Raw genomic sequence first — 23,353 nt, 5'->3', positions numbered from 1 at the left:
TCGCGAATATACAATAAGATAAGTTAATCTCGTTTAATATATAATATAATAGGATTATTTAAAGATAGAATACACTTTTTTAATCAAAAAAAATTTTAAATCCTTTGTACATTGTAATACTAAACAAATATAAAGTATTAAAAGAAAAAAAAAATTTATTAGTGCGATATTGATAAATTATCTAAAACTTCCAATATTTGAAGAATATTTTTTTATTTAAATTCTATTATATAAGTTTTATTAAGATTTTTAATCGATAGATTAAAAATTGTTCGAAGAAGATAATAAAGTTGATTAAATATCGGTAACTTAAACTGATCAATTCTGCAGTTAGATAGACAAGGAGAGCAAATAATTGAAAAAGGACAGAGATAGGATAAAAATTCGGGAATCAGCGCCATCTTCAGAGTGCCGCAAATGAAACACATATAAATAGAGAGGGCAAATAATAAGAAAAGGATAGAGATAGGATAGAAATAAACTGGTGCTGCCATCTCTTGGATGTCAAAGATATGATAAAGTAGAGTAAGAATAAAGGACTAACGCCATCTCTTGAATATTCTTGGAAACAATTCTTCGAAAAGTTTCGTTGATTTGATGGAAGATGGCGCTGAATGTCAATTCTTATTCTATTTCTATCCTTTTCTATTATTTTCTCTCCTTGTTTATATGTTTCATTTGCGGCACTCTGAAGATGGCGCTGATTTCACAATTTTTACCCTATCTCTATCCTTTTCCCACTATTTGCTCTCTTTGTCTATCTTATTCTTGGCGCGTAAGCACAAACGAAATACAAATTGCATCAATTGGATGCACTTTTATCATTTTTCTTTCAAAACTACACTATGTTTTAATCTTTAATGTAACAAATAAAGATATATTCTCGGTTTAAAAATAATTTATAGACAATAATTTTTATAAAAAATTTTTATTTTATGAAAATCAACATTATACGTAAAATAACATTAATATCAATTAAAATATTCTTCCTTTTTTTAATTCTGAATTATTTCTCTTTTTAACTTTAAAAAATTTAATAAGAATATGAACAATTAATACTATTTATTGTTAATTTATATTTAATTTCAATCATTATTAAAGATATTATTATAGAACTGATAATTTCACATGAAAAATAAAAGATGCATTGAACATTAATATACGATATATAAAAATATATAGAAACATATATAAAATCTGTAATCTCACTATGTAACTTATAGAAAAAAAAAAAAAAGAATACTTATAAAAAAAAAAATATCTATCTACCAATTAAGTTAAGAAAAGAAATCTCAGAAAACCTTCCATTCAATTACAGGAACGTGGAAGAGAATAAAAACCACCATTGGAGTCGATGATATGACAAACAAGGTATTTATTTCATTGTTCATTATTATCGCTTTATTGTCGTCTCGTTTACTCATTATTGTCTAGACAAAAACATCGATATATTTCCTCATAAAATCGAAGGCGATCGAACAGAACATTGTACACGCCATCCGCCATCAATGACAAAATCGATGATTATCGATCGATTCATATAATTATTCGCAATTATTCTTCTCCCCGATCGTTTGTTACATTTAATATTATACACTTATTACACAATGATCTATCGATAAGTACTGAAAACATGTATCATGGACAAAAGAAAGCTGAATTTTTTGCGTTACTATCGGAGCCTGCAAGCCCTGAGCACTAAGATTTTACACCGACTACTGCTATACGTCGAAGATCGCTTCACGGCTTCCTCCATCCTGTTTCATCCTTAGAATCGCGGCTATAGAAATATCGAAAAATTTTTTTGTATTACCTTGGTGAACAATCTCTTAATCGAAGGATGAACTCTTATTAAATACGGAAGAATACAAGAAGAAATGATTCAGGCTATTTGATTGTTAACGTTGCTTACAATAATTACATTTACATTTAGAATAAATATATTTGCATGTTACAGTAGCAAGCATATAAATAGGGAAAATTTGTTATGCAAAGTTTTTTTTTATTTTGAGATTATATAGCAATATATGTAATTTTAAATAAAATAGATAAATAGAAATGACATTTTTTTTTGTTTAACTTATGTCATATCTATTTAAAAGACATAAAATTGTATGCATTTTGGGATTATATTTTATAATATATCAATGAATTGAATTTAGAAGTAAGCATTTCCCTGCTTCTATTCTCGCCACTGTATATATTTTATTCAAGAAAATGATACAATGTTAAAAATACCAGATAAACAGATACAAAATTTGAAAATTAACCTGAAAGAAAGACTTTTTTGAAACATTAGTTAAGATTTTTCTGCTTTTTAAAACGCGTGTTAGAATGCAAAATAGATATATGAATCGGATGTTTGATATTATTAGTAGTATAGTATTGTTAGAATTATTATTCTTAATATTATTGTCGCTGATTATTGTCTAATTACATGAATTATGGGGAAAAAATAATAATTTCTGAAAATATTTCTTAATATTAATAGAAATCGCTTCAAATTATAAAAATATTTTGATTAAATTTGAAAAATTATTAATTTAAGATTGAATGAATATTATTCGAGCAGCGTACAATTTTTGTCCAAAATTTATGATAAATCATACTTCTATATTTTGTCAATTCAAATGGAAATAAATTAAATTTGTAAAATTGGATTATAAATGATATTCGTTAAACCAAAAAGAAATTAAATTAATAGTAAATTGATATAAATTATAAAATATAAATTACTAAAATAATTATCGATTTCTAATCTTAAAATTTCATAAAAAATTGAACGTCGCTCAGAATTCGCATTGACTGTTATTTTCCTTAAACATACATTTACAATATTAGGATAGTAAGCACTGAATTAAATACAGTATATGTATAAAGTCGTTAAAATGTATATATATAAAATAGTACGAGTCAAATTGTACATCGATAGAAAGCGTAAATAATTCACCATATAAAATTTTCAGTTAGTGATAAAAATTTAGTAGCATAGATCCGTGAAAATTAACGATAGAATAGTCAATATATTAAATCGAACATTAATAACTGCTAAAATACGAAAATATCATACTTAATTGGAAAATCCATTACATATAACAATTTTTATAAGTCTTTCTAAATGGTAAGAAAGAGTTAAAAAAGAATTTCATAATTTAACCCTTGATTAATTAAGTCATATATAATTATAAATAATCATATATTATTTTTTTCAGTTAAATTTCATTTATCTTTTTCTTTTTTCAAATTTATATTCTAATATTATTTAAATAAGAATTATTATTAATAATCTATAATAATATGCAATACATTTTAATATATTTTAAATTAAAATATCCTGAAAATTAAATAATTTAAACTCTAATGAATCATTTTTTTTAAGATCCAAAAATACCAATTGAAAATTTGTCTAAAAGAGATCAATGATAATTCACTAAAATTGTTTTATCTATTATAGATAATATCGAATCAAGAAAAAAGAATAACTTCATATCAGTTATAGATAAATATGAAAAATTCCTACGTAAATCCCTAAATAAATTCAAATTTTAAAAATAAAATATTATAAATGCTACTCATCATTCCAAAGATATGAGCAAAAGTTATTAACAAAATGATTATTTTATCGATATTTACCGTGTAGAGGATAATTTAAAACGATTTATAACGATTTGGATCGCAACGAGCTAGGAAGTTTTTGATGAAAATAATTATTATCCGTAGCTGGTAATAGAAGAAACCTTTTGAAGCCGTGTCGACAATCCCCGTGCAAGGCTTGAATGTAGCGTGTCCTTGGATTGAGATTAGGCCTTAACGACCTTGTCGACGAGTTGGAGGAGTAGTTGGGCGAGGACCCATCTGCGGGATTCTCCCTAAAATATATTATTTAAATTTTTCTCAGGTAACGAAATAAAATTTCATCTAATTACATTGCAAGTTACTAGTCTATTTAGCACATAGAATTTATATAAATATATATATATATTTTTTTTTTCTACATAGACTTATTATTTTTACTCTTAAACACTGATACCACTAAGAAAAAAAACAAATAATTGTATTCGCAGCTTGTATCATGTATATATAATTGATCACCGCATAAAAAATTGTACAGATATAAGCGCATAAAGACATTTATGTTATTCTCTGATAGAAATGAAGATTCGATGATTTTGAGAATATAGCACATATCTAATATTCAACATTTAATACTACTTAACATTAAAGACAGCACAATGTTTTAGCAATGTTGAAATCTCTAATTATAAAAATAAAAGGAATATTAAATAACATAGGGAAAATCTTAAACAGATTTTTCTGCATAATAATTATAATATATTTTAAGAATATTTTTTTTAGAAATTCAGATAAAATACGAATTCTTTGTTTAACAAATAAAACATTGTCTGTCATTAAGATTAAAAGACAGAAAACAGGGTAATCTATGATATTCAATTTTTCTGGAACAAAAAGAAATTTCGACATGACAGATACAAAATTACTTACACTTCACCATTTGAGAAAATGAGAATCTAAAACGATTACAAATAATAAATCAGATATTTTCTTTAATAAATTTTAACAAATTTGAATAAAAAATTATAAAATACTTTAGGAGAAAAGATATAATTTCTTTCATCTTTCTTCAAAATTGATATATCAATTAGAATGACAAATTAGTATAATGAAAGAAAAGTCAACTGTAACAATTTCCCGATTAGATAACCCTGTAAGTTGAACACACAAAAATCTAACAATGAACAACTCTAGAAGTATAATCTATCTATTGGCTATCGATTCTTCGCGCTAGAATATCTATATTTATACAGGGTGTCCTGTAAACTGAAAAATAAATAATATTCTTATATTTAATCTTAAATTTTCAAGCTCAAACATATAATGTAATTAATATAACTAAAAAAATATATAGTATTGTTTAAAAAAGATATTAATAACCTTAAAAAACCTTTATAAAAATGATTTTGAGAAATCATTTTGCCATAAATATAATATAAAAATACATCTAAGTGTAATTAAAAATTTTCCAAAAATAATTTATCAATTATATATGCATGTATAATTCTATTTTTCAAAATTCAAACCAATTTTGTTCCTAACAATTTTTTTCTTGCCACAAATTGCGAGACACCCTGTATATCTCAGCCAGCCAATGAATAAAACATCTACCACATCAATAAATCTCTAAATCGATGATAGTAATATTAGATCAGTTCCATAACATCGAGAAGTAAGAACACCACATCGAGACACCTACTAGTTTACAATTACTAACTACCGTGAATTGTCCACGTAGAAATGGAAGAAATAAAAATAGAGTATGAATATTGGTGAACGTTTGACGTTTGATGCTTCCACTACGCGAAAATCTCCCTCTCTCCGATTGTTCGAATATATTTTTCGATGAATCAACAATACTGTTTCCTTTTTTTCTTTTTTTTTTTTCTACATTTTTAGCGTGATGAGAGAATGACGGACGATATACAAAAAGAAAGAAGAAAGAAAAAGAGGCACAAAGAGACACACGAATGATACATATCGTTAAATTAGACGGAATGTTTTTGCATTTTCTATAGTGATACTACCATAAATAATTTTTCACAATTTTAAAAAAGAATTTAATTATTTAGTATTAGATGATATGCAGTATCCTCTCAAGAAATATATTATCTAACGAAACAAAATTTGATTTTACGATTGAAAAAGAAAATTTAACTAAGAAATTATCGAAACACCTTATTCACTTAGAAAATTATAGTTATGAATTAGAGAAATATGTATAATATCGATGAAAAATTCACTCTATTTTACATTTCACTCAATGATAAATTCGTATTGAAAAATTATCACTTATGACACATATATATATAAATATATGGATAACAAAAACAACAACAACTTTCCGTTCAATCGAACATAGAATGACAGGTGAGAACCTAATGGTCTGACCTGTCAACCAAATACCGAGGTGACCGCGAAAATCTGGCGGTCCTCAAAGATGGAAGCCAACCAAGGCGTGCCAGGGCCCCGATGTGCCTTTTATTCGCTTGAAACGTTTCCGGGTAGCCGAACTGGTCTACCTCCGGCTGCATCTCCGGTGCAGAACCTGTTCCTGACATTCACAGATACCGCTCGATTTACGCTCGATCTCTGGACTTTCGTGTTCAATTACTACGCGGTTGACATGTCCATTCCCGCCGACATGAAATACACAAACTCGAAAACGAGGTCTACTTTTATCGGATCTCGGGTATCGAGGGTGCTTACGGAAGGGTATAGCGTGCCGTATCGCTCGTCATTCGGTTGAAAAGTTAATTAATCTCGCCTCGCGTTTCAAGCATGGAAGAGTACCGTTTTGAAAGGGGAAAAGGGATATTTCACGGCTTGGATCCATGTGTGTTTTGCGGTTCTTTGGATTTGCTTTCGACTGTAATCACGTTTACGAAGAACATTTCTTCGTATGGAGAAGGAATAGTTTCTAAAGTAACTATCTCGATTCTTCAATCATTCTTTTGAACTGCATTCGCGTGTTTTAATATCAATAGGTTTTAATTAATAATCGTCGATGCCTTGAAGAAGGGGAGAAGTATTTGTATCATTCTATCTTTCGTTATAAAATATGTATTAAAACATTTATCATATAAATATAAATTAACGATTATTCTTATTTCAATTGATACAAATTTGTAGCTAATTTAAGATTTAGTAGCAAATATTACCCTTAAACAAGATTTTGAAATTTACTTGTAAACGTGTATGTATACCTATCATCAAATAAACTTCTTTCTTCGTCTCTTCTCTCTCTCTCACACTACTTTCCCCAAAAACTTCCAAACTAACTAAATCCAAAAACAAACGAATCAAAGTTACTCACCCATGAACCTCTTCTCAGCATTAGGATACTGTCCACCAAGCGCCTCCATCATCTCCTCGTAATCGAACATATTCGCATTCTGCATCACAGGAAGCGGATACTCATCGGAGAAAGCAATCTCCCTCTTGGATCTCCTGATATTCGAGTCGGCCTTCAACGAATCGTTCACCTTCTCCTCGCTTTCGTAATCGTTCTCCTGACTCTGTCGCAAGTTGCCAAGCGCCTGAAGATCCAACAGATCGTTTCTCGCATTCGTGTCTGCCGAGTCGAACGATCTACCTTGGCGGGAGAGCGCCCTGAGGATCACGCTCCCGGGCAGAAAGATTCCTCTCTTCAACGACACAGGCCAAGCGGAATTCTTGGCCAAAGAGGAGACGCTCCTTTGCTCGCGGACAGGAAGATCGCCAGTTCTGGCCAAAGAGGAGACGCTCCTTTGACCACGGATAGGAAGATCGCCCGTTCTCGCCAAGGAGGCGACGTATCGTTTCCCATAAGGCAATCCGTGCTCTCTTGCCACGGATCCAACATTCCTTTTTCCAGCATTTTGTGGCAGGGTGTACGTTCTTGCGAGGGACGCGACGTTCCTTTTCCCAGGGAACGGCACGCGATTTTCTCTGCTCTGATCGTAATCACGCATCAGGGACGCGATGTTGCGTCTGCCGGGTGGCAGCGCGAAATCGCGGGCCAGGGTGCCCACGTTTCGCTTCTCCATAGAGAAATCTCTTAAGGCTTGCTCTTCCGATCGGCCGTTGGGTGGAAGGTAGTCGCGGATAATCGAATGATCGCTGCTGGAAAGAAGTTTGGAAGGGAATTAGATGGAAGAGCTTTGGAAAATTTAAAAAGGAGAATTTAATTTATTTTAATTGGGGAAGATTTTTTGTAGAAAAGAAAGTATACTTTTTTAAAAGTATAAAGAACTTTTTAAATTTATAAAAAATAAGATTTATCCGTTCTTTCAAATTATTAAGATTATTAAAATAAGATCTTGAATAAAATGAAACGGATCATTTAATCTCGTTTCATTAAAATTTAAGGTAGTAAAGTAAGAATAATTAATAATAAATTAATAACATGTTCATACCTGGAAATTACTGCTCTCTTTTCCTCGTCATCCTCATTTTCTGCCATACGATCATGAAGACTAATCGGCAAATCATCGTTCTTGGCCAACGTCGCGATGCTTCTTTTCTGATATTCAAACGGATATTCCCTCGCATCCATCTGATCGGTGTCGTCGATCAAACGTCCCAGAAGATCCGGCACCTTCTGCGTTCTTCCGTTGAGGATTGCGCTGAGATCGCCACGTACGACGGGATCCTTCAACAATTGCAGATAAACACGACCAGGAACACAGATCTCGGTGTCGTCGCCCTCCTCGGTCAAAGCCCTCAGATGCGCCATGTCGTTACGACTTTTCGTATCTTGAGTCACCCTTGCCGCTCTGGAGTAGGCGGCCAAGCTCGAACTCACTTCCGGATGACGTAAGAGGGCCAAGAAGGCTGTTTTTGGCATGCATTGAGTACTGTCTTCGTCTTGGCATGTTACCTGCAACATAATGTAATTTCTTAGGTAAGTGTTGATTGGATTTATTTATAAAAGTCTAAATTGGAGTCTATAATAGTATATAGTCTATAATACTATAATAGTCTAACTTCTTTCTTTTATTTTATTAAATTTAATAAAGTTTAATAAAGTTGAAAATTGTTATTAAGATTATAATAAAAAAAAAATGTATGTATAAATGAGGTTTTATTTCTCATTACTTAAATATATTGGAAGGATTTTTCGTAAAGCATTTAAATTCCTATGCTAATTCTTGGAAATCGATTTTTTTAATAGTGATAATAGTATTAGCTTTAGTTGGAAAAGCACGTTTTACGATTTTAATTATATCATTTACATTTATATCGGTACTAAATAGGTATAATTGTTTCAAAATCGATACCAATTCGATTCCAAAGTCTCGTCTTTTAAAAAATAATTGTCATAAAGGAATATCATACTTAAATGCTTTATTTTATAGAACTATTGAAAAGTTTTTTTAATAATTAAATTATAATTTTTCAATTAAAAAATTATATTCAAATTTTCTTATATAGAAATGATAATATAAAAAATTACAAACTAAAAGAATTTTATAAAAAAGTCAAAGTAACGAAGTAAATTACGTTTAAAAATAGTTATAAACGATCGTTCAATTTTTTCAGAATATTTTAATACGACGCATCGACAGAACCGAAAATTAATAATTATTTTAGAAGATATTGGAAGTTCATTGTAAGACTGCATAATAAGATACATAATCGATCACTGAAAACTTATTTTACGCTTCGTGTCACATGATTTACCTTGAAAAATATCGTATAATTTCTTATTGGATAACGGATATCCACCATGCATAAAAATTAGGAAAGAAAATTTCATGTTTTATACACTACCGTTCAAAACTTTGAGATTACTTAAGTAAGTGAGAAGAACTGAAACTTTTTAATTAAAAAAAATACAAGATATATTTCAAAGTTATATAATATATTGTGATTTTTAATTGATATTAATTGATATTAATTCAAGAATTTCAAAATTCAAAGCTTGTATTTTTTAAACAAATTAGAATAAATTAGTAAAATCATGATTTAAATTTTTCTTAATTTTATATATTTTGCATTATATTTAAATTTAAAAAAATCCAAATCAAGAAACGATCGATTTAACAAGGACTTTTATATTTAATTTTTCATAATTTTTCATAATTTAAAAGATAAAGTAGATATTATTGCTAATAAATATTTTTTATTATATAAAATTTTTAGCTAATCTTAACATTTAATAATTACATTTGTGCAGATACATTTTTCTTTTTTCTTACAAAAATTAAAAATAACTGTTCTTTTCTAATTTTATAAATTTAATTTAAATTGTATAAATCGAACGATTAAAATTTTTACGAAAAAAAAATTTTGGAAATTATAAAATAAATTAATCGGAAAACAATTTGTATACAGTGAAAATACGTTGGCGTGTTAAATGCCATATTTCGAGGTTTAATTCGAAATATTTCCGAGAAAAAGACGAGAAATTGAAGAGAAATTTTTCGATTCAAATTCACGGCCAACAGGGAAATTAATCGGCCCGTAACAGTGAAATGGTTGACAGCTGTTTCGTAATTAAACGTGTCATTGAAAATTAATTTGGTTTATTCGCGATAGAGAAATATTTGAACAAAAATTTTATCGTAAATTATTAAACTGTTATGATATTAATGATATACTTATGTAATTAGCTTTGATTAATCGTTGTTATATTTGCATAAAATTTAAGATAAATGAATAATGAAAAAATGAATTACAGAGGAGTGTTGAAAAATGAATGTAAAAAAATTCAAGTGTTTTATGGAAATAAGTAATAAGAAAATTATGAACGAAAGAAAGATTTTAATAACATAGATACAATATAAAATAATATAAGAAGAATTCTATATTTTTTATATTTTTATCAAAGAATTAATATCTATATGATATTTATTAATTAACATATACAAATGTTATGCGCTTATACAAAATTTGAGATATGATAAAAATCTATACAAGACATGCAAAAAAAAAAAAAAATACCAAATGTAAAATTTAATTTTGCAAAAAGATCAATGTGATGATAATATATTTACTTAAAAAAATTTTTATTATGAAGTGTATAATAAAATATATTTAATTAGAAAACCAAGAGGTGAAATAAACGCTACGCAGTTTTATATTCTTTTGTGGGTGTGAACATTTTATGATGCTTGGACAAATATCGAGAACGTTAATTGCGTATCGTAAAACTGAACAACAGTTGCGTGCAGATGACTTGCTCAATAAATTATATTAACTTCATATTCAAATATATTAACTTCATTGTACGTGAATCCACAACAAAACACAAGAGAATTTATCACGAAATTATAAAATATCGATAACAAGATGATAATTTATATCATAATTAGTTTGGAATAAATTAATACGTTTATAGTGTATCATTTTTTTATCAATAAAAAAATATCGTGCATTATGTAAATAACTTTAACAACTCAAAAATTTCGAATCGAAAATTTAGAATAGAAACATTTTGAATACATTTTGAAATCAAGAATTTCAAGATTTCTAAGAATTTCTTCGTAGATTATAAAGATTATAATAATATTTCTTTAATATAATTTGATTGATAATGTATTAAGATTGAATAATAAACGAAAAATCAAAATCATTCGAAAGTTCATAAATATTTTACAAAACTTGATAAATAATGCATATCATCGAGTTCAATGCGTAGTACGTAAACGCAGTGTATATATGCATGTCACATGATACTATTGAAATGTTGATTTCCTGTACGTGATATTTAACATAATTAACCTGAACAGAGTATTGTATTGGTCGTATTTCATAATCAATTTTCATCGGTAAACATGAATTTCGATGCGAGATAACAGATTTATAGATCATAGATCATTCGAGTTAAAAATTAAATTTTTAAATTCGATTCAAATCAAGATACAGAATGATTCAAGTTAAATGATTTTAGATAAGATACAAAATCTTTAATATCATTAATATTCTATCATTATTCTATAAGATTTAATTTTTTTGTTGTAAAGACAAATAAAAAATGTTTTTGAATATTTTTTTCTGGAATCTTTTGGATCTGGAAAAAAGTTTAATAGTAAATAAATAATGAGCAAAATATTTTACATAAACTAAATTTATAATTTAGAATTTATTTTTATACAAAATAAAAAATGTATGATTATATTTGGTCAGAAATATACAATATATTACAGATAGTTTTACATTTTCTTCATTTTATTTTCTTTTAATACTTTATATTTTCATATTATAATTAAAATATTCGTTATTCGAATAAAAATAAATATTATATTTTTGCCCATTGAAAAAATTTATACGAAATGGAGAAATTTATAAAAAAATGGAGAATTTAAAATATTTTTCTTAAAAAGAGAAAGCAATTTACATTTTGCTAATAATATTTTGCTAATTGCAAAATATTACATGCATATCATAGGTATATCATTTCGATGATTTTAACAGAGATCTTTGTTTGCAATATTGTCATCGATAATCAAGAGCTTGTCTCATTAAACCATCCCCAACTCACCCCCTTTTCTTCGTACAGGTTTAACAACGTTGCCCTTGGCCACGTAGATTAAATTGCATTCCTAAAGCGAAATTAGAAGCTAAACGAATATTTCAACGAATTACCTAATCAAGCCACCGTGTAATAAGCTAAGCTCACTTATTCACCTTGTCACTTCATTTTAAGAATAAGTAATTGTCTCTATAGACATAGCAATTTATTCTGCTAATTGAAAGTAACTTCGTTTAATCAAATTTAATTTAATTATTTTGATTAAAAATTGTATAAGTTGTAATATTTTTTAATCTTATATTCATTATTATGATGAATATATATAAATATATATTCATCATGGACGTATAGTTGAATTGAATTAAAGAAACTAAACTGATCAACTTGTTTAATTATTTGATTTCTGAGAAGTTTTGATATTAATTTTTATTTCATAATTGATCAACTATATGATTTACATCGTATTTTAATAATAATTATAATTTTTTTCTTAATTTGATATTAACATTAAAAAACGAAGATGATTCTTGACCTGTAATAAATTCTATATGAAGTTCGCCTAATAACTCAAAGCTTTAGTAAGAAATTAAAATTCTGTTCTTAAGGTTTCTTAAAGAAGAATAATTAAAATTATTTCAAGACTTCAACTTGTAAGTATTCTTTTTATAAAGTGTTGTAAATATACTTGTTCAATCGATCTTTATCAATCCTCTGCAATATTAAATGTAAAATAAAAATAATTGAGAACAACAACAAATATTATATATAAAACTTAATTTCCAATTTATTTTTTTTTCTTACTTTTTATTCTTGCAAAATAAAATATTCAATTTTTATAAAAATTTTATACAATTTATGGTCATTGTATATACAAATAATTATATATTAGATTTAATTTCTGAAAAATAAATTTTATGTAAAAATTATTGTTTGTAAAAATTTATTAGATAAATTACATAAAAAATTACATAAAATACTCAATAAAAAATCAACTTCGATAATATTACTAATGAGTCTCATTTAATTAAAAATTAAAATTAAAAATTTCATATTAAATTTTCTATTAGTATATACACATATATAAGAATTTAACTGTTATTAAAATATTAAATATTAAATTTTCCATTTTTCATTTCATAAATTTAATATAAGTTTAACTGTGAAAATATAAACAAAAATTTAATTATTAAGGAAAATAAACATTAATTTTCTTTCTCCATACGTTATATTGCCAACGTAATAAAAAAAATATCAAAAAAAAAAAAAATCTCATATGCTGTACACAAAATGTACATACATGTACTTACTCACAAATATATTTCCTACTCATCTTCTCTTAAATGAATAAGTTTCTTTACAAGCCTAATATCATGTATATTTAAAGACGAAAGAAATGTCAATTCATCGAGAGAGATGAAATTCCATACCACGTTCTTTGAATACCAAAATCCTAAAGACGGACGACTTCGTTCCTTTTGATGCTCGTCAGAGCAAAGTTGTAATTTCGTGGTTCACCTTAAAGTTACTTCTCTCACCGAGTTTCTTGTTTCATTATAAATCAAAAACCATCTCAGATGGAAGCTCGAAGAAAATTAATGGAGCGGAAATATTTCTCTCAAACGAAACAATCAATTTCATCAATCGAATCTTTATATTTCTATTTTTTTTTACTTTTTTCGTAAAATTAAGTTCTATTTCACTTCATGTTTCTAATTTTTTTATGTACAAAGAAATAATTATATCGAAATAATAGAAAATATAATATATTTATAAATACGTCCCATGAATGCAACAATAAAAAATTCTTATTATATTTAAAATAAAATAAAATTAGTATTATAAATATTTATATATCTAAATTTGTTATATTTTTGTTAAAAAGATAATTCATAGATTTTATCATATTATTATAATATGTCTAAATTTTTTATTGATTAATTATTTTGAAAATTTTCTTCTTCATTAAATAATAATAATAAACTATAATAAATAAATAATATATGTTATACTATATAAGTAAAATTAACTATCTAACTAACTTTAAAGTATAATTTATTTCAAAACAATCGTGAAACGTTAAATTATATCATAATCTTCAAATAGATCGTATTATAAGTTCATCGATTCGTAAAATTGATTCAGAATTTGATAAAGACTTCCTCGATATGAAATTTCCACGATTCTATTATACAATATATTGACAAAGGAAATCGCCTAGACAAAGTGTAACGACAAGTGACAAAGCGTTTTCCAATTTGCCGGAACAAGTTTCGATAGCAGTCACTCGAGAGATACAGAGTTTCCAAGTTCCACACATTTCGCATTCTACCAACGTATTTTATTTCCTTCGTATACAATTACCCACCCAATTCTCTCGCCTGTAATCTGTCCTCCTATTTTATAACCCTTTTTGAACACCGTACAAAAGCATGGTAAAAAAATCATTCGAAAAATACAAATTGATTTAATGCCCCTCTAAATCTGCGCGCATCGATATTTTATAAGATATAAGATCGACAAAATGAGATTGACATTAATGATATAACATAAAGAACGAGATATTATTTTAAGATAAATATTTTTTTGATGAGTAATAAAATAAATTTATAAAAAAAATGTGGAAAAAATTAAAGATTGATGATAAAACCTTAAGAAGAAAATCTTACAGACTTTAGATTTTTTTTATGCATTAAATTTGAATATTTAATAAATATATAGAGAATGTGCATAATATTTTATATAATTTAATATAATGATGAATTCATAGTTTATTCATACGAAATTAAATTATTCGATTATATTTTTTTTTCCTTAATCAAATTCAATTTCAATATATCGTTAATAAAAAAAAAAGAAAATTATTTAAGAGTCAATTGATTAATTACCTGAGAGTTCAATTTCTGTTAGAAAACGAGTATGAATTTCTATATGTTTGTATATAGCTTTGTATCTTTGGTATTTTCACAGAATATTATCTTATTCAGAATATCTATTGGGATATAAAGATTCAAAACTGGTCACTGATAATTACACGAGGACATGTGTTACCGTTCATTAAGCAATTTTGTCGGTATTTTCATCGTTAGTGAATATGTAGTTGAGTTGGTGCAAATGACAAGAATAAATCACGATACATGTAGTGTATACGAATCGTAAGCTGAGTCATAAGTAACAAGAAGCAATTAATATATTCTATGACTATGATTAATATATCTTAAAAACAATTTTAATTAATAACAAGCCTTTTATTATAATTTGTAAAAAAATTTTATTTCAGATATATTTAATAATTTTGATATACATCTACAAAAGAAAAAAAGAAAGCAAGATGCAATGCTTTGTGAAAAAGATGAATCAAAAATCTGGATTAAAATTTTGTAAATTAAGCTATAGTTAAAAAATTCATTGTATTATACATATTTATGTAATAATTAATTTTTTTAAAAAAATTTTAATCAATAATTAAATGTCAAAGAAGCAAAACAAACATTAATTTTCTTTTTTTTAATTTTCTTTCATTTTCAATCTTTAACTATGAATAGAAAGAAAGAATAAAAAAATCTATGAAAAATTTATCATCCAAATCCAATCTTCTGCAATTTTCTCACTAATTTTATTATAAACTAATCCATTATGATCAATTCGTTTTCAAATAATTTTCAAAATTTTTCAATTTTAAATATCAAATATGATGTAATGGAATTAAGTTTAATATATTATAAATCAAATTTATTACAAGTGATTATTTTATATAAATTCGAATAGATATCAGAATGATTCAAACTTTATACATGTAATAATCAAATTAAAAGAAAATTTAAAAAATGCGCTTGTAAAAAAAACCAAAGAAGAAGAAAATAAAATGTTTTTCACATTAAATGTTTTTCACATTATTTTTAATTATTATTAATTAAAAATCAACTAAAGTTATCTTTGAACATATTTTTCACATTATTTTTAATCATTATCAATTAAAAATCAATTAAAATATCTCTGAACATGAATAATTATCACGTAATTTATTTCAAAACTTGATTAAAAACATACTAAAATTAAGAAAACTTTGAACCGTTATAACTCTAAAGATAGCAACTTCTGAATAATCAATAAACAATCATTAGAAGCGCGGAATCTTACTTTTTAAAACGATTTTTCATTTATCCGAATGTGACTTCCGGTTCCCGAAATATTTCCATTTAAAGAAAAGAATAATTTTTTAAATTTACTTTAAACCCGATTAAACTCTATTAAAATCCGGAAAACTTTAAACAACTATAACTCCAAAAGTAATAATTTTTGCTCATCGAATGAACGATCGTTGGAAGCGCGGAATCTTTCCCTTTAAAATCCTTTTTCGTTTATTCCGATACGATATCCGGTTCCCGCAATATCGTCGTGTAAAGAGGAAGATAATTTTTAATCGTTCGTTATCGCCATCCTTATCACTTATACGAACTTCTCACTCGCACCTCCTCTAACTGATCTATCGCAAATTCCAGACAAGTGACAGACGCGATTCTTGGAATAACGTGATACGCGATTCCAAGAAGAACGTAGTACGCATTTTCAAGAAAAAATATAGGTCAATGACTGGCGGGCCCATTCATAATCTTCGTACCGTATTAAGTATTATGGAAACTTTGAATCCTTATATCTCGGCAACCAATTGAGATATCAGGATAAATCAAAAAGAGACTTCAATGGTATGCTTTTCTCTATTTTCTGAGCGTGTTTTAATAACGTTCTTTCCATTTGTAAATCTTCAAAAATAATATTTGATTTACAAATTTACAATATATTATATTTCCATTAAAAAATATAAAAATATAATATTATTAAGTTCATTTATAAAAACTTAAATTTATCAATATTTTATATTTTCATTTCCAATATATTTGATTACCATATTGTTTCTATATACATAATTGCACATAATTATATATATATTTTTTATTTCTTTCTATTTATAGCGTGTAAACTGTGCAATTTTTTCAAAAGGAGAAAAAGAAACAAAAAAGAGAAGAAAAAGAGAATCGGTTGAAAGGAAAGGATTGATGTAGCAAGGATGTGCAAACCTTCAATGATTGCTCATTCGTGCGAAAATTTCGTGTACGAAAAGCTCGACGAGTCAGTCTCAAATATAATCTGGGGAAAGACGTGACCTTTGGTTATCATTTGATTTCCGGAAGGATGACACGAATCTACGACGAGAATCTGAACAGCTAAAAACGTTTTGAACGATTGAGGAATGAATTCATCGGGTGGGTTGTTTCGCAGAAAATATTTCTGCTCATTGGAAATTGTAAATCGAGTTGTTCAAGGAATACATATTTCGTGATTTCAACAAAATGATTAGCTATAAATGATTTTGAATTAACGGTAACAGAGGGCGTGGGTGGAATATATAAATCCATGGTGATATATAAATCCATGAATGGATGATGGGAATGAAAAGATTATTCAAAACTTCTTTTATTTCTTTTGTGAATGTAAATTTGTATGTAATAATGTAAATTTAATTTTTGTATTATTTGTATTTTAAAGAAATTGAAGATCCTATTGCAAAAAATGTGCAAATCTATTTTTGATAGTTTTTTATGTGTATATGTGTATGTATGTGTAAAAAAAAAAAGAAAGTTTGCATTTTAGATTGGATTGAAAGTTTCATAAGAAGAATAATTTCTAATTAATTTTAGTCATTCATAACTTTAATTTGATTAAATGAAAGTAATTTTTTTTAATTTTGATATAAGACATAAAATAATAACGTAAGATAATAAAGTAAACGTAAGATAAATTGGAAAAACTTCATTTTAATTCTAATTTTAATTTTAATCTTAAAATTATTACAAATACAAATCATGTTATATTATACTTAATATTTTAATATTTTAATTATTTAAAAATTAAAAAATTAACAGAAATTATTATAATTTTGAACAACTATTGAAAAAAATCATAAAATAATTATAAAAATTATGAAAAATTATTAATTTAATCAACTATTAAATATTAGCAATAAGAATAAATTTTTTAATATGATTATATTATTTTGTTAATTTTTATTAATTTCTTTGACAAATTCATTAATATTATTTTTAAAAAAAAAATGTTATTTTAATAAATAAGAAAATTTACATATTAATCGAAATAAAAATTATATTTAATTCAATACAACAAAAGATATCTCTCCATTCTTAATTGTATCTATTAATTAAATTTTTCTAAATCACATTTTATAATATAAATTAAAAATTTCTCTATTTATATTCTTAATTCCAATAATTCAACATGTGATTAAGTAATCAAATTATTATTCAAATATCAAAGAATATATCTTGTATATTGCAAGTGTTTTCAAATATATATTCGACTTTCTTGAGTCATGTTCCCATCATGCTCTCTCGAAACGGAAATTACTGATCAACGATAAAAGCGACCATGATGTTTCAAAGAAGGTCCTCATCGTAGATCATACTTCAATTCGCACTTTGATAAACTTTGCACCCTTTATTATTTCTTGAGAGAGTTTTGAATTATATGTTGTTAAATGTCAATCTCTAACACTATGAACTTGAATTTTCAAAATGTTTATTGATATATAAGCATTGTCATTGTCATTGTGAAAATTGAACAAGTAACATTTGCAAATTTTTTCTAATTTTATTTAACGTTGATAAAATATATAAAAAACATATTTATTTCAACAAACAATTCATCAATAATGATCGAATGAACGTATTGACTCGATTTATTTTCAAATAGTATTCGAAAATGGAATATAAATGAAATTTGGCACGTGTCATCCACAGATCGCAGTGAATAAAAGAGACAATACGAAATCATCCTTGAGAACTAATTAAATTTTCTGCAAGGATATCGCGTTTCCTTGATGGAAATTATCCCATAAAACAATCGAGGCAATGAAATCACCTTCAGAAATATTCATTTGCACTATTCTTCTTAATTGTCTAATAAATATGCATTATAGAAATTTTTTTTTCAATTTATTCTATACGTATAGAGAAAGAAAGAAAGAATATATATATATATATATAGGAAATCTATACTTTTCGATACGTAAAAAGTTTCAACAAGTTTTAAAAGTATTAAAAAGAAAAGATTGAATCTTTGATATTTCCATTCGAGAAGAAATATAACTTGGACTTATTGAATTTATTGACACACATATAAGATATAAATATAAAATTTTATATTTATTAAATAATAAAAAATAAAATATCGAAAATTTGTTTAATAATTTTTTGTTATATATTTTTTGTTATTATAAAAATATTTTAATTTTTATCATATATCATGCGATTGATATACGGATTCTTTCATGTATTCAGTCCTCATTTATCATACACGAATGGAATTATAAAATTTATTTTATTTTTTTAAAAATTATATTTTGAAATAGAAAACAATTTTATTAATATTTTAAATTAACGTAATTCACAAAAATAATCTTTTCTGTGATATGATTAATAATAAGCAATAATGAGTATAAGGAATACGAAATTTCAAAGATAATTTTCAAAAAAAAATTTCACGAATAAAAAACCAATAAACAATATTGTAATGGATGCAAAAATAAAGATGCTGATCGCATTACGAAACTTTCTGATGGACCAGTGGGAGTAAACCGTGTTCTGGATAAATTTATAGTGTGAAATTAAAAAACTTATCGTATTTGTCCCGATCTTGGTGAAGTTTTGCGACAACAAATAAAACTTAACAATGAATGGAAGTTGGAACTGCTGGTATAAAGAATAATAACGTCTTATCACCCTCTAACCACCCTCAGAAAATCGATTGATTCTTATTTCTTTATTTTGTGATGGCATAAAAAAATATCATATTTTTAATTTCTTCTAAAAACAAAGATTTATTAAATATTTATTACATTAAATATTTTTAATAGAATCGAAATATTTGTTTTTTTTTTCAAAATAAACTAAATAATTATCATATTATTTTTCTTAGCTTTTTAGAATTTAACAAACTTATTTCTTCCCTATGATAAAAATTATTTGTGTATAAATGAAGGATATTTTTTTATTATTAGATTGTAATTACTTTATTCAAGATATTATAAATTTATAAATTAATTTAATTTAGATATTAATTAAAATAAAATGTTTAATTTAAATAAATGAATTATATAAGTTGTTAAAAATTTATTTTTTTCGATGTTAAAAATTTAATATTAAAATTAAATATCCCTAAGTTTCAGAATTTCTAATGTAAATTCTAAAAAAAAAATAAATTACAATTATTATATTTTATTATACAGGATTATGAAAAATTATTTGAATTAAAAAAAATAAATAATGAAAAAATATTTAGATTCATTTCTTTTTTACCAATATAGTAGCATGTGTTTCATTATATCCAAAAGATATAGATACATTGAAACAAAACAATAAAGTGTATATACATATGAATAAGCTTTCACAATAACTAATATCCATGTCCTTCATGATTGATCGTTTCAATTATCTGATTTTTATTGTATGCTAGTCATATATCAATAGCTATAATTTACGCCTCAAAGCATAGAATAATTATTCTTATCGTAATTACAAAAATGTCAACTTTTCGAATGAAACGATATTTTTTTCTTTTTTTTCATTCCTTTCAAGTAAAAAGTTCCTTCAATTAAATTAATTATTAAGATTGATATATTTTTTTTTAAGCAATATTTTTGTGCTTATAAATTTTTCTTAATGAAAATTTCATCGATTTTTAGATTATTACTATTGAAACATATAATTTATATTATTATATTTTATGATCTTTAAAACGTGTCTTATATTACTCTGTGCGGATTAAAGAAAATAAATAAAATTCGAATTAAATTCTTTGACGAGCAAACATTCTTATCTCTAAAGTTTATCAAAGAAAATAATTATTAAATATTCTATTAACGTATGTATAATATACTTTAGATTATACTTATTTATATCGATGTATTATATGTATAAAATATTAATATATTCTTGAAATACTTTCAGAAAGACGATTTTAAAGAACAAATTAATACAAAAGTTGATTATATAAATGTTATATCTACATACAAAAATATTAGTTGAAATTCAATTTAATTTTAATAATTTTCCAATAATAAAATTTAGAATTGAAATGACTTATTGACTTATAGTGATTGAGAAAAATATTTTAAAAGAAAAATACAAAAGTTTAAATTCTAAACTAAATATAATCTAAATCTATATTCAATTTATTTTAAATAATATTCACTAAGATATTGATAATTAAATGAGAACACCAAATATATTATCAAATATTGTCAGAGATTCACCAAGATACAATTATTTTTATCTAAATAATAATTTGTTTAAAGAATCACATACTTATTTATAATAAATTAAAAACAAAAAATTCTAAATTAATTCTTTTAAAAAAATTTTTTATCATAAATTGTCAATTTTCAATTATGAAACTTGATTATTGCTAGAACGTACGGTTCGATGTATCTCGAATTTCAAACTAATCCATTTGATCAGAGAATTCCCTTTGTTCCGAAACTCGGGTTTGAAATTTTAAGGGCGTTAATAACCGAATGATCAAATTCTAATGATCAAATTCTTTAAAAATTTTTAATAAGCACTGTTTCAGAAAGTAAGACCATCTATATTAACATTCTTAGATTAGTTATTAAAAATAAATAATAGAATACATACGTATTTATACAATTTAATTGTCTTATTAGTCAATTAAAGAACAAATAGAATTTTATAAAAGTTTACTATATAAGTCGAAAAAATTGTTATAATTTAAAAGAGAAAATAATTTACAATAATTCTTTTTTATATTCAATTTTTTGATATTATTTTATGATATAGTAGAATTTAAATATTTCTTAATTAAAAATATATAAAACTATTAAAAATAAAAAAACTATGACAAAAAGAAGTTATATAAATATAAATTAATGAATATTTTATCAAATGTAAAAAAATTTCTTTTATAATCCATTCATAATTAGAATATTTCTTTTTATAAATAAAAATTGTATAAAATTTATGTATTCCTTTAACGAATATTAAAATTAATGAATATTAATTAAATGTCATTCTATGCTAACTTACACTTTAAAATATAATTCAAAAACCTACTCTATTCATCCGAATCTAACATGATCTATCAGAAGAAACTACCAACCCATTCTATTCGCAGCAAAAGTTCTCGCGACAGGAAGACTATCTTAAAATCTACCCTTCAAACTTTCCTCGTTCCTGAAAACACGTATGAGAAGAAAAATTGCCGCGAAACAGGGTCGACTGTGTTCATCGAAACGATTGAATGAGACGCGGCAAGGTGAAAAGGGTCGTAAACTGAGAGAAAACTACTCACCAGAGGTAACCGTATCTCGTTGACTACCGCGACGTATAGCAAAAGGGTGACGAGGTGGTTTCCAGTCAGGCCCATTTCGCAAACTAAGTCACTAATGTCCTCCCAATGCGGTTCTCCAAATCTGAGTACCGGCAGTGTACGCGTAAGCTTCCTTATATAGGCCATTTCAACCATGCGCAGGCGTTCCAACCCCCATAGAGCACACCTACACCAAATGGTACACGCTGTACATACACCATCGATGAGGGCTCCTGTTGGTGATAACCACGCAATATGCGGGGAACCCGTGCTGCAAAACTCGTCTTCCTTCGATGGACCACTTTGAAAAAGAAGAACGGAAAGAGAGAAAGAGAGAAAGGGTGAATGAGGGGAGGGGAGGGGGAGGGAAGAAGGCAAAAAGGGCAATAGAGTGACCGAGGCGGATGAAGAGGAAGAGAGACAGGCCATTTTTTAAGCAGGACTCGGTTAATATACCCGTGGATTATTGCGTGTCCATTGGAGAAAACTGGATGACTCGGTTGCTCGTTTTTTATTGGCACTTTTAACTTCCCTTTCTCGTTTCTTTTTTTAGTTCTGTTTATTTTTATTCCCGCCTCTTTTTTCCTTTTTGTCTCTCCCTCGGAGAAAGATAGCTCATTGATTCTCCCTCCAGTTGAAGAAGCAAAGACATTGTGGGGAGTCGCATTGTCACCGATACTTGATAATTGAATCGAGGACAAAGACCTTCTGTGCGTCTTTATTTGAGGCAGCGCGTTGGGGATAGAGGGATATATACCACACCGGTGAGGTGTTACCGGGAGACGTGTGCATGCGAATGCTGTCGCGGTAACTTTTCGCGGTTTTATTTTTGAGCTGGATCGAGATTGAAAGTGGCTAAAATTAGCTTGTAATGCTTATTCCAGGGGAAAATGGGAATGGATGGCGAAGGGAAAGGAATTGGTT

The 23,353-nt window shown here is 26.3% G+C and overlaps 1 protein-coding gene across 5 annotated transcripts; it reads right to left on the bottom strand.

Annotated features, from left to right (window-relative positions):
* Window positions 1–3,356: 3,356 nt before the first annotated feature.
* Window positions 3,357–22,591, bottom strand: LOC100577694 (neuropeptide-like 1). 5 transcript variants are annotated; one of them, XM_016916438.2, is made up of 6 exons: window positions 22,412–22,591; window positions 7,971–8,434; window positions 6,890–7,677; window positions 5,965–6,127; window positions 4,504–4,529; window positions 3,671–3,869 (listed from the first exon to the last, which is right to left on the bottom strand). In XM_016916438.2, exons 1-6 carry the CDS (start codon window positions 22,583–22,585, stop codon window positions 3,808–3,810), a joined length of 1,677 nt encoding a protein of 558 aa, XP_016771927.1. In that variant the 5' UTR covers window positions 22,586–22,591; the 3' UTR covers window positions 3,671–3,807. The 5 variants fall into 5 exon arrangements, with proteins under 5 accessions (XP_006559359.1, XP_016771926.1, XP_016771927.1 ...); XM_006559296.3 differs by lacking the exon at window positions 4,504–4,529 and having other exon boundaries at window positions 3,357–3,869; XM_016916437.2 differs by lacking the exon at window positions 4,504–4,529 and having other exon boundaries at window positions 3,358–3,869; window positions 6,890–7,674.
* Window positions 22,592–23,353: the final 762 nt, after the last annotated feature.

The sequence above is a fragment of the Apis mellifera genome, linkage group LG14, assembly GCF_003254395.2.
Source record: "Apis mellifera strain DH4 linkage group LG14, Amel_HAv3.1, whole genome shotgun sequence".
Lineage (NCBI taxonomy): Eukaryota > Metazoa > Arthropoda > Insecta > Hymenoptera > Apidae > Apis > Apis mellifera.
Note: the sequence above shows the minus strand (reverse complement) of the source record. Positions and strands in the feature narration are given on the sequence as shown.

What these genes read in the sequence shown, in the direction of transcription:
- LOC100577694 (XM_006559296.3), bottom strand. Translation starts at nt 22,585, where the DNA reads ATGGTTGAAATGGCCTATATAAGGAAGCTTACGCGTACACTGCCGGTA. An exon ending in ACGAGATACGGTTACCTCTG is followed by an intron (nt 8,435 to 22,411) that starts GTGAGTAGTTTT and finishes ATTATGTTGCAG; the next exon opens with GTAACATGCCAAGACGAAGA. An exon ending in CCTCGGTATTTGGTTGACAG is followed by an intron (nt 3,870 to 5,964) that starts GTCAGACCATTA and finishes AATATATTTTAG; the next exon opens with GGAGAATCCCGCAGATGGGT.